This window comes from Psittacula echo (genome assembly GCF_963264785.1).
Source record: "Psittacula echo genome assembly, chromosome: 1".
Lineage (NCBI taxonomy): Eukaryota > Metazoa > Chordata > Aves > Psittaciformes > Psittacidae > Psittacula > Psittacula echo.
In genome coordinates, this window is record NC_137735.1 from 117,758,501 (window position 1) to 117,771,633 (window position 13,133).

Consider the following 13,133-nt stretch of genomic DNA (forward strand, 5'->3'; position numbering starts at 1 on the left):
GCTGTTTGCTTTAGAGAAAGAAATTCGTAACTTTGGATATGAGAGTGAATGCAGGAGGAGAACGGATTACTCAAACATGTTCCCTCTAAGCTTTTTAAGAACATGTCCAACAAACAGCTGTTAAAACATTCTTTGATCTTTCACTTCTCTGTGATGAGAAACGACCCTGGAAAATCTGATCCAGATGATATTAGTATTTGAAAGGAAAAACAGAAAAGAGTGTATGATTAATTTTAAAAGTAGAAACACTGAGTATAACAGTATTTATATCATCATGGTATTGATAACTTTACTGAAGATGGTACATTATTTAAAGTAATGTATAGCTGTATACAGGAAAAACAAATTTATAAGAAACGCTGATTTAATGTCAGCAAAATGATCCTTGCTTTCATGTTCTTTGAAATGACATTCGTATGAACATCAGTTAAACTGGTAGCCAATGTGGAGTCTAAGTTGAATCAGGAAAAAGTTCTTCAGCATGTTTCACTGAAATTTGTATTTCTCTTATATTCCTGATCAGGTTTTTTCGTTAGGATACCATAAGTAATATCCCAGAGGACAGAATTTGGCCATTTACAAAGTCCTCTTTTCTATTTAATACTGGTTTGTTAATCTAATCTAGTGTGCTGTTGGAGAGTTCTGTTGAGAGTTGGCTAATTGTGTTTTTTTCCCTTCCAAGGCAAATAATGACTCTAAAAGTCTGTACAAGCCTTTTGATCTTATTCTTATTCAATTCTGTGTGGACTCGAACTGTGAGACAAGTTTATGATGAGCTGGACCCTGAGCACTGGTCTCACTACACTTCTGAATGTCCACGAGAGTGCTTTTGTCCTCCTAGTTTCCCCAATGCATTGTATTGTGATAACAAAGGACTTAAAGAAATACCTCCAATCCCAGCAAGAATTTGGTACCTCTATCTTCAAAACAATCTAATTGAAACAATTTCAGAGAAGTCTTTTGTGAATGCCACTTATCTGAGATGGATAAATCTGAACAAGAATAAGATCACCAACAGTGGAATTGAGAGTGGTGTACTGAGCAAGCTGAAAAGGCTACTTTACTTATTCCTTGAAGATAACGAATTGGAAGAGGTGCCTGCCCCATTACCAGTGGGCCTAGAACAGCTAAGACTGGCTAGAAACAGAATCTCCAGAATCCCAGAAGGAGCCTTCAGCAACTTGGAAAACCTTACTATGTTAGATCTGCACCAAAACAGTTTGTTGGACAGCGCTCTTCAAAGCAACACATTCCAAGGACTCAACAATCTCATGCAACTCAACATAGCAAAAAACTCACTCAAGAAAATGCCTTTAAGCATCCCAGCTAACACACTGCAGTTGTTTTTGGACAACAACTCCATTGAAATGATACCAGAAAACTACTTCAGTGCAATACCCAAAGTGACTTTCCTCAGGCTGAACTACAATAAATTATCTGATGATGGTATTCCCCCAAATGGGTTTAATGTTTCATCTATCCTAGATCTACAGCTGTCTCACAACCAGCTCACTAAAATTCCACCAATCAATGCTCATCTAGAGCACCTTCACCTTGATCACAACAGAATCAAAAGTAAGTGTGTATTGTCAATGTGGGATCCTACCCAGACAGTTATTTTAAAATGTTTATATAACCAAAAAAAATGCTCTTTGAAATAAAAAGTTAAAATGTGCTGCAGATTATAGGAAGAAAAGAAAGAGGACCTCACACAGGCCAGTTTTCAAGTTGGGTCTAAAATAAGACAACAAATACGTGCATGGAAGTAATACCGTATGTAAAAAATATTCATATGCATACAGATAAACTACTTTGCAAGCAGATCAGAAACGTGGGGATTAAGGAAAATTTGTCCATTCACATTTCACTGTACACATGCCAGTAACCATTTTGTAGAAACAAATTAATTATGCACAGAAGAACTAGGAACAAATAAACAAGAAAAAACAACTAAAAAGTGGGTGCAACAAATGAGGATATTCAATCCACATCTGTATTGACTCTTAGATTTTCAAAGTTCCTGAGCACCTTTGGGACTCCATTAAACTTACAGAACTGCTGTATGCTCAGTTTTGAGTATCTCTCTGTCCACCTAAAGTAGTAGGGAGCTTAATGTGATGCAGCCTTAGAGAGAACACAATATTGTCAGTAGTCAACAAAATCTATTTTAAATATGAATAATTCGAATGTGGCTATTGAATATTTTAGGCTTGAATATCTTCCTCATATTTTGCTTACTGTGCATAGAATGCTGGATTTATTTTTCATGAAAAATGTAGCCTGTTCAGTTTAAGAAGTGTTTTGTGTCTAGGTAGTATTTAAAGAGCTGCCAAATTGTCTTCCTTTACTAAATAAGTTTAAAAAAGGTTAAAACCATGAAAATCAGCCTCTGAAGTATATGCAAACTCAGGTGCTGTCTTCCAATGACACATGGTTATCCACGAGCATAAATCAGGGTAGTTTTCCACAAGCCTCATATCCCTTAATGACTTTAACACTTTTCAAAATTAATCAGTAACTTAAGCACAACACTGCTTTTAATTAAAAAAAAAAAAGTTTTTATTGTTATTAACTATATATAAAGTAATACAGAAACATTTAAAAAGGCAACCTGACACCTTAAATGAAATGTAGATATTATGTAAGGTATGTTTTACCACAAAACATATTTGTTCAAGAGGTAAGTGATAATGACACCATCTCCATGAGACACTGCTCTAATAGACAATATTTCAAAGGGCCTTCAAGATTGCAAACAAGGAATGTAATTCCATCAGGCAAGAGTAATAAGATGTGGCATTAATTATGCAGATTGGTTTTCTCTTCTTAAACCCCGGAAGCTGATGATCAGTCATACTTTAAGATAACCAAAGTAAACAGTTTGAGAAAAATAACTGTAAAATCCTGGGTTGGGTTTCTCTACAAAGGAGTCCTCATAAGAGTTTACTTTTATGTGTGCAGTCCTTTTTATAATATTAATTGTCAGATACCCCTGCACATCTGCCAATTACTCCTTTATTTTCTCTTGGCAGTTCACAGTTACACTGCTAGCACTGCAAGCTCTAGGACATGAAAAGTTCTATGTTAACTGTATTTACCTGCTTTAAAATCAGTTCTTCACATAAGTCCAAAGCCTTATTCCTCCAGAGAAAATTTATAAAAATATAAGGTAATATCCTGAAGCCCAGTGAAACCAGTGATAGCCTCATCACTGGTCTAAGTGGAACCGGATTTCTCCTGTGGTCTCTACCCTAAGGGTCTCAATGTGCAGAGTTAAAAAAAAAAAGCAAACTTAAAATTTGGAAGCAAAATCAACACGAAATTGAAATTATTTATGGCTACAACTCACCATTTAATTTTCTTTTTTAAAACATATTTTCTTAAGCAGGAGGATGAGAGCAATCCATCTACATGTTTACAATTCACCCTACCTGTTTATTTATGAGATGCATAGGTGAGGCTATAGGGAGATGTCAAATGATGAAAAAGGGAGTGTTAGAGGAAACAAAAAGAGGAGAAGGCATGAAACAATGTGGAGAGTGAGCAAAGGTAAGCAGTGGTATTACAGTGCTATCAAAGGAGTGGTAAAAGGAAGTGAACAATAACTTCCCCTAGAGGAACACCAGAGTTTGGGGTATGCCCTCTGAGCTAATACTATACTATTCTAGAGAAAGGGAAAAGTCCTTGGGCTGAGTAGCAGTGCCAGTGTGTCAGAATCCATTATAGGATATTGAAAAGAAATGGCTGAAGTTACAGATCCTGACTTACTGTCAGACCTCTGCGCTATTGGACGGTACTAGCTTCTTTGCTAGAAGAGCCTAGAAATGTAAAGTTTTCTTGACTGATCTGTGGCTGCTGCACTCAAATATTGTGTGACAAGGAGAAGAGGAGTCCAACTATTTGAGCTGGTCTACAGTAAGTTCAACTAGATGTTGCAAGAATAGAACAGAAATACCCTCACGCTCATATGTCAGAATGCATCTACCTTCGTGACGAACTTACTTTCTGAATGTTTCTAAATTATGACTTTTACTGGAAAAGAAACAATATCTTCTGTGGTTCTGCAGCAGACATGCTGTTAGCCATTAATGAGAACCTCTTCTGCAGTTTTCCCCTACAGCAACTCAAGTCTGAGTTTTAACTATTACACCATTTAACAATAGTGTTGACAACAGGTGGAATTAATCTTATTTGAATTAATGATCCTAGATTTTTGCATCTAGTTTGGGTTAGTGATACAGACTATCTACTCAATTAATGGAAAGGCATACATAATTCTAGAGGGAAAATCAACCCATCTTAAGGAGGTGTGAATCACCATTTGGAAGTGTTCATCTCTCTCCAGAGTTTATAAAAAGAGTCTAAATGGTTTACTTATGCTGACATTTATCCTCTACATTGATCAGTCTAGGTAAGGTGAATTGTAAACATGTAGATAGGTTGCCCTGCACCTCCTGCTTAAGCAAAATTCAGCAGGATACTTATGAACAGGATAGCAAGGGAAGAGCAGAGCGGGAAGCTTTCACTCATCTGGTAGTTTGGGTAGGATTCACTGTTCATGGAAAGAGAATAAAAACCCAAAGTGCTTCATACCACACATCATCAGGAAGTAACTTCTTCATAGGTGGCCTATGGTTAGACAACTGCTTCCTCACTTTAAGATTGGAGTAATTAACCCAGTGAAAACTAGTGCAGTGGGATAGCTTTTTGGTCAGAGAACACAGAGCTTTAGAACACATCTTGTCCCCTAAGGACAGTAATACTGACCTGAAAAGGCAGATATTGAGTCACTTATAATATTTTAATAACTGCTTTAATAACAAAACCTCACTCTCCAGCTTCCTGCTTCACACATAAAAATAAGTTATAGTTTGTTTCTTCCAAGAATATCAAATGCTTTACAAACACTAAACAAGTTTCACAACATAGACAAAGACATTTTGATATCACGGATATGATAAATGTTTTAGGCTTTGGCCAACTGGATGTATTTATCTAGTTTCCATTGCAAAGATAAAGTCCATTTCCAAGATGTTTCAAGCATCTTGTCAGTTTTTCCAAATATGATGTTTTTTTAATTTTGAAAAAAAACCAAAACAACTCAATCAAACCCAAATGAAACCAATCAAACAAAACCTAAAACCATGGCATTTTTTATTTATTTATTTTTTATTAACAGTTAACCAATTTGTGGTATTGTAATCAAAAACTGTATGCATATTATCATTTCTAAATATATGGGGAGAAAAGTTTTTGTAAAAAGATTTTCTTTTCTTATTTATAGGCTGAAAAAAACCCCCACCAAAACTGTGCTCAAAAAAATCTGTTACACACACATTCTTCATGCAACCACTTTTTGCAGGTGATCTGGGCCCAATAAGATCCTCAGGCAGTCAGACTAATCATTAAATGCCATAATTTTGTCAAGGGAATCTGACATCTTTTATAATAAAGCACCACTCTAGTGTTTTCTAGAACAAGGTCATTTTAAGGCTGAAATAGGGTAGCGGCAGTCTCACTAAGACAAAATATGAGAAGAATTTTAGGCAATTGACAGTGCAGAAGTAACTTAGAGGACACCATGTAAAGAACCCAATCTATTCAACTCTTATAAAATGGGCAACAATTTAAGCCATAGTTTCAAATTTTATCTGAATTGTAGCAAGCTATGTGTTATTTATAAAGTATTTTAAGGACTTGTTGGCTTTCAGATTAGGAAGAAAAAATATCTCACTGCACTAATTATATTCTCACAATTAAAATCAACTGTACTGAAGAATTTGAGAGAACAAGAAAGTACAGATGTTAAAAGTTTCAGACAGTATATGAAAAGCTCCTCTGATTCAATATTGCTATTATTTTGAATGCAAGATATTCAGTGGAGAATATTATCTGCTAAAATTAATGTATTGTAATTGCAGTAAGATGTTCAAAATCCCTCAGCATTAATCTTGTTTTGCTCTTTCTGAGAGCAGAGAGCTATTTCTCAATGAATAGTTGCCCAGTAGTTGTCTAAATTAGTCTCTTTTCTCTCCAAGGAAAAACTATACATCCAGTGGCCTTCATTCGCAATCGCAGTATGTTAAATATTGTGATTCAATGATCTAGATTGCATTATGATAAGATGCTCTCTTGCTTGATCAAAAAAGCAATTTGTTGTTGATTCAGTATATTCCAACTCTGATAGGAGAAATTGTCTCCCTTACAAATATCATTGGAAGCCTGTTTTATTTGTTTTCTTAACGAACTTTATCATCATGAGCCTTTCCCATGAAAATTACCTAACATGTTGATCTACATTTTCAGGTGTCAATGGTACTCAAATATGCCCAGTCTCAATTGCCATAGCAGAAGACCATGGTTTTTATGGCAACATCCCTCGCCTCCGATACCTTCGCCTGGATGGTAATGAAATTCAACCTCCAATCCCACTGGATGTCATGATATGCTTCCGACTACTTCAAGCTGTTGTCATATAAAGATATCACAGTGTCACTCTTGTACTGTAAGAGTGCTAAGATACAAGTTTTGCTGGAATTAAACTTGTTCTAACTCATCAAGAAATAACAGCTTTATTTTGACTTTAACTTTTTTCCTTGCTCCCACTTTTTCTACAACTGGAAAGATAGTTCTTCTTTCAGAAGAGATTTTGGATGTACATGAAACATGTGCTTAACGCTTTACCTAAGAATTCCTAATGCAAATATATTGAAAGTCATCTGTGTAAGACCCCAGATTTTCCAAAGCAAATTCTGGTCTACTCCATCTTTTTTGTCAAATGTTACACTATCCTGTTTATATCATTGCTACAGACAAATTCTATTTCCTCATTTTCTTACATAGTAACTAACACAATGAATTTGAGTGTACTTGGCTAAATACATATGCTAGAAAATCATGAGTTGCATGACTACTACTTATCAGAATTGCCACCGTCTTTTTTAAGATAGTGACTAATGGAGAACAACCCCTTAATATGTAAATAACTCATAAATTGTTGTCATCTTATGAAGACTGATACTTTTAAGGCATAAGTATATGAGGCTGAGTCCATGGCAATATACTGAATATATATATTGTTGTATGGATTCATTCAGTGTATGATTTCAGAATTAGAATACACTTATCAAAACTCAAATCCAGGGACAAGGGAACATGAGATAAAATCTTGGTTTATCAAAGTGGCAATTTTCTGCTGTTTCATTCTTCAGTATTTAATTTCTAGTTTTGGCATAATTTCTTCCTATAGCTTTGTGAAAGTCATTGAATATCTGGTTTATTTTAGTTTCCATAGGTAAAAAACCAAGAACAGTAATGATTACATATTTTGCAGACTAAGTACTTTACAAAAATTGGAATGGCTACTTAATATAATGGTCATAAAGAGAAAATAAAAAAAATAAGAGGTGCATCTCCTCCCGATTATTTACCGAACTAGTCAAATATCTGCAAAGGAATTGTATCAGTTTAACCAAATTCAAAGAACTCAGGGCAGTATTTAGCTATCTGTTGACTCATACAAATGCAAGTAATAACACTGCATTTTAGAAAACTCCAGGTATTTAGAATACAACACATTCACAATTCACTAACAAGGGCAATATCAGCAGGCATCTTTTTATGAAAACTCTTTTTTTGGGGGGGGTTTGTTTTTACTTTTTTTTGGTTTGTTTTTTTTTTTTCCTATTTTTATAAAATAATATTGGTATTTCAGAGTAGAACTTGAATATTAGAGTCAACTATTCACTGGGAAAGTATGACATTTTTATTTCTGATAACCAGTACTATCCATCAGTCATATTATTTTAGTCTTCTCTTAGTTATAGATAGAAGCAATTAGTTGCTCTTTGATAGCTTGTATCTATTTCTGACATTATAAGACTGGCCTCAGTAGAAAGCATTTATAGACTATGCATGTGGTAAAATTTTTCTTTGAAGATGAAACATTTTCTTAAACATAGATTTTTAAAAGTGTTGAGAACTTTAATTTGTAATATTCAATCTCTTTTACCTGAAAAATCAGGCCTTATTCTGTTCCAGCGCACTTGTAGAAATAATCCAATATAGAAATCCAGCATAGAAATAACCCACTCAGAAGTCCTGTCACAAAAACATTTATTTTTGCAGTTCTTTTTATGTGATTGCTGCGAAACTCCTGCCTTTCTAGCAAAGTATTTTCTGTACCTCTGTGTTCACCCTATATGAAAAAATATAGATTTTAAAAGTCTCTACAATATGTATGTGTGTTTACCTATATTCTTCACTCAATAATACCACAGTAATTAATTTTTTTTTGACAAAAAAACCTCCAAAAACCTGACAATGTTACTAATTAAATTATAACAATAATCGTGCTTGTATTTGGAAATCAATTTCTACTTTTAAAAAAGAATGAACATACATACTACAAAGTGAATATTTACAGGCATATATGCATATTATTAACATTAATTGCCGTTCTAACTGTACAGCAAAGTGTCTTGACATTCCAGCCAAAAATTATGACCCTTTTAGACATTATATACATATGAAAACAGAAAACCCTTCCCCCAAGAGATGAAAAGCGATGATATGAAAATTATATGAACATTGGAGCATCAATGTACTCAATTTTCTGGGTAGGGGCATTATATGATGAAATTAGGGGCATATAATCTGATGAAATCACTTTTAACAGTTATTTTCCACCAGCTGACCTTATAGTAATGGATTTTTCCAATCCACTGTAGGGTGGAAAGTCTCATAAATTAGTTCTTCAAAGGTCACTACTATCTTGTGGAACAATCTTTGGACACATGCAGGTCGATGCTTAAGACTTGTCCCTGTCAAATCCCAGTTAATCTGTGAAGACAAAAATTCATGATACATCCTTGGACAAACTTCTATTGGGCTGAAGTTTTTGAAGTTATTTACTGTTGCCAGGTGCCCTGTTTTCTATACTTGGAACGCAACCTGCTGTGACTACACATCTAGTAACTGTTTAACAAAGAGAAAATCCTAAGTATCCTCATTTAGGCACTTTGCTCCATCTTGATTGCCTCTCCCAGAATCAGCATAAGGTAGAATGAAAAAGAGATAAGTTACTGCAATAGCCTTCACAAGATAAATGAACCCTGGTTGGGGTTTAAGCTGCTTTACTGCATGCATGTGTCTATTTGCAACAGTCTTAATATTTTTAAAATTTCTGGGAAAGTTGGTGAAATTTCTCATTAGTGTACAATAGCAGGTCTAAATTGCATTACCGTGTGGAACTAAACAGTGTAGGCTTTCAGCCACACCTCATTCAATCCATTCATTAAGCCAGAGAACTATTGAAGAAAATGTAAAACACAATGTCTTTTCCCTGTGAAGAAGGCCCCTAAAACAATGTAAAAAGCATCACTGTGCATGAAAGTCTGATGTTAACTCTTCGCAATGCAAGGTTGGTCTAACACTCTCCACCAAAAATTTCCTAGTTCAGAAAAAATTGCAATCTCTTCTATTGCAAGGAGGAAGTAACAGGCTTCTCATCTGTCACGTCAGAACCCACAGCTGCTTTCATAAAGCAGACATTTGTTTCATTTAATTGTCACAGCACATCACAAACAGTTTTAAATGTACAGAAACAAAGACATTTACAAGTATGAGCAGCTGAGAACAAAGCGGGTCACCTTAAGCACACTGCAGTTGTGGTCAATCGCTAACCAAACCATGAACACCTAGTGCTTGCCAGAAATGTGTATTATGTGTGAGTTAATATTGAAATCATGGTCGTTAACACAGACGTACTATCACCTCAGCCGAGGGTATAGACAGTTGCTCTGTAAAGAAAAGCATTAAAGTGAGAGGCTCAAGAACTGAGAAAGACCCAGACATATCTGACATGTCTGCCAGTTTGATTGCTTGATGTTTATCTATCAAAAGACTGTGTGGTTTTATAATGCAGCTGGATCTACAGAAAGAAAAGTCCTTTAGAGATGCTGCCAGCAGAATTAAAAATTCAGCCATATTCCTGGATCTCCCTGTTCCATACTCTGGCATTTTCTGTTTCTTAATATTGCAAACAGTTTGCTACCACCTTCTTCTTCAACATTTTTAATGAAAAACACCACCACAACAACCATCTGTAGATGCCAGGGACATCTACATCAGCAGCTTGTTTGACACTTGAAGGGAGAAACACAAAGAGGTAAAAATTTATAAGATAACTAGAAAGCAAATTTGCATGATTGTAATTGCTAACTCCAACACATATCTTGTGCCTTGTTGCACCCAAATGGTTCCCAGTGTTTGCCACGAATGCTTGCTATCACTTTTCTTGCCTAGAAAAACTCTTTGCTGATATAATATGGCAGCTAGTTTCATTAGCTATCTGTAATCACACTACTGTAACACTTAAACTGCTGTCTTGGTTGCTGAACAGCTAATATCCCACTTCTGCTGTTTGTGGCAGAGAATCTCTGGCATTGTTGAAGTCAGCACATAAACATTCTCCTGCTGCCTGCAAGTCTCCTAATTGCATCTTTTTCCTCCAGAATTGCTTACCCATTTAAATAGAAAAGGTAGCTCCACAATGCATCAAATTGTGTGGAATGATACGAACAGTACTAACCACTTCAGGTCAAGTATATGAAGCAATATGCAGCATCTGTATCATGTTCTGCCTTAGCTAATTTACTTTTTTCCCCATTAGTATAGGCAATATTGCTTCTGAGTCCTGTGCTTGCTCTCTCAGTGCTGGTTCAAACCACCCTATACTGTAATGAATTTGAAACCTTTCCCAATACAATTATTTCTTACACTCCTTGCACAGTTGCCAGCTTCTTAATATTTTTGTCTTGGTTTCTGCAGTATACGCATTTGACCAACTTATCTGCCTCTCAGCTTGAATTAGTTTTGTTTCTTCAGTGTTTTTCAGCTTCAGCATGTTTATGCAAGCTGCACTAATGGCTGTTCTGATGTCCTCAATTTCAAATGCAGTTCACTTGCATCTGTTTTTTTCCAGGACAAGCTCCATCCTAACTACCGTAGCTGAACAGCACACCCCTTTGCTCATAGCATTCACACCTCCTCCTGTACACGTATGCGGACCCAAGCTAATGCTGCTGTGTAGATGAGCTATCCCTGGAAACTTCTTTTCCCAGGTTTCCTCTCCTGTCCCCAGTATTTTCTGTAGGAAAATTAGTGAAGAAACTGGAACCACATCTTCCACAAACAAAAGCTGTTCCTAATTAAGGGCTGGAGTAATGAAAGTTACATGTGGAATTAGCAGCTCTCAGTGAAGTTAGGCTTCTTCAAGAAATCATTTATTCATTAAAATGCTCTACCACAGTTTTTATGATCAGTGAATTCAGAAAAAAAATGTGCAAACACTTTCAGACATGGGAAATTAAAAAAAAAAAACACACAAAAACCCTCAAAACCAAACAACAAATCATTGCTCATGTCATTATTTAAGAAGCCTGTTGCTAAGACATCCATGTAGCATGATATATCTTTCTCCAGGAAATGAAATCCCTGAATTTGTCTGAAATCATATTACTACTCCTACGAAGAGTATTTCAAGGAAGGTAATCTCCTTATGATTCCCTGCTTTGTTTCAGGACTTCAAATAATCACTGATTCTCTATCCTGGCAGTGAGAATAGCCTTCATGGTATTGTAGGATCTAGGCTCAAATCCTTGTCTGAATCAGAAGCAGTGAATTGAAGAGTAGATTTTTTTTCCTCTGAGGAGGCTGTTTTGAGTACCAGACTGAAGGTCCACTCTGTTTTTGAATCCTAATATTTGTTTCTTTTAACAACAGGAACTGTTTCAAATTAGAAGACTGATAGCAAGCCTTCCCAACACTGCTTAGCAGCAGAATGAGCAGGCACAGAGCCCCCAGATTTCCTGTCTCTGAATTACTGGACAAATGGGAAAATGAAAGCTGTTGATGAGGATTTTCTCAGAAGGTCAAGATGTTATGGGTATTTTAAAAAGCTAGTCATTTATATGTTTGTTTTGGTTTGATAGGAGTTCTTCAACATTCAATTTAAAATACAATATATAAACACGGTGTGAGGTTTCTTTTCCATTTCAATAAGATGAAAATATTTAATTCTTAGTCAAATAGACATAAATATTTTTGTATTGTCCTGATGATCAAATAAACAAAGAGAAAAGCCAGTTTTCTGTTCTTGAGCCAAGATTTCTATGCTTTCCTTTTTTCCTCTGTTCTTTTTTTTTACAACAGCCACCCACACAGACTGATCTGAATGTCCGTGAGCTACCTGGAAAAAAGACACCTCGCACTTCCTGAACTTCTATTCCCACAAGGAAGTCTGGAGGATGAATGAGGGGCAAAGGAATGAAGGATCTTGAGTTGGCTGAGGAAATTTTTATGTCAGCCATTGTGTTGGAGGCATGCGCCAAGCCTTTTAGATTCGGGCATCTAAATAAAAGGGGAAGGCAACCTAAAAATAAAGGATTCTTAATTTACTTTTGGATTTTAAGGACTAAAAATTTTACTTTTTTTAAAAAAAACCCAAAGCTGAAATTCTCTATAATCAGTGACTTGAGCTGAGGAACAGAATTTTGTCGTCACTACACCACCTTCACCTGGTTCAGCGCCATTTGTCACTGAGTGCATGTAATGATCTGTTGCAGCTGCCTTGAATCATGCTAGCTTAACTCATGGGTGCAGATGGGAGAGAGATCTTTGGAAACCTATGCATGAAGCTTGGACAGTTCACTGCTAAGGCGTAAAACCAGGAAGACTGTTTCTTCAGAAAGAAGAAACAGTGAAAACCTGTGAATGTAGAAATGGATTTTCCCCTTCCCCAAAACTGGATCTTTTGTTTTCATTGACTTACTTGAGATTTGCAGAGCTTTCTGATAATGCACAACTATTTGTCCCTTCTCGTTTACCTTCTTGGGGTAAAGAGTTTATTGGTAGCACGAATGGGTTTGTGACAGTAATTTTTTTTCCATACTGGCCATTGTGATCAGGTCTAAACTGTCATCAGCCAGCTCTCCCAAGACTCCAGAAACTGTTTAAATATAACTGTGCAGGAACAGCCCAGAAGCTATAAGTGATGCTTATGTAAACTTATCCTTTGTTTAAAAAGAACAAACCAACCAACCAACCAAACCAAAAACCTCAAAACCCCACAT

At 35.9% G+C, this 13,133-nt stretch overlaps 1 protein-coding gene across 1 annotated transcript; it reads left to right on the forward strand.

Annotated features, from left to right (window-relative positions):
• Positions 1-689: 689 nt before the first annotated feature.
• On the forward strand, positions 690-6,479 carry KERA (keratocan; the record flags this gene model as incomplete). The annotated part of the gene is made up of 2 exons (XM_080626422.1): positions 690-1,575; positions 6,307-6,479. The coding sequence occupies 2 exons, from the start codon at positions 690-692 to the stop codon at positions 6,477-6,479; spliced, it is 1,059 nt and encodes a 352-aa protein (XP_080482548.1).
• Between the last annotated feature and the right edge of the window lie 6,654 nt (positions 6,480-13,133).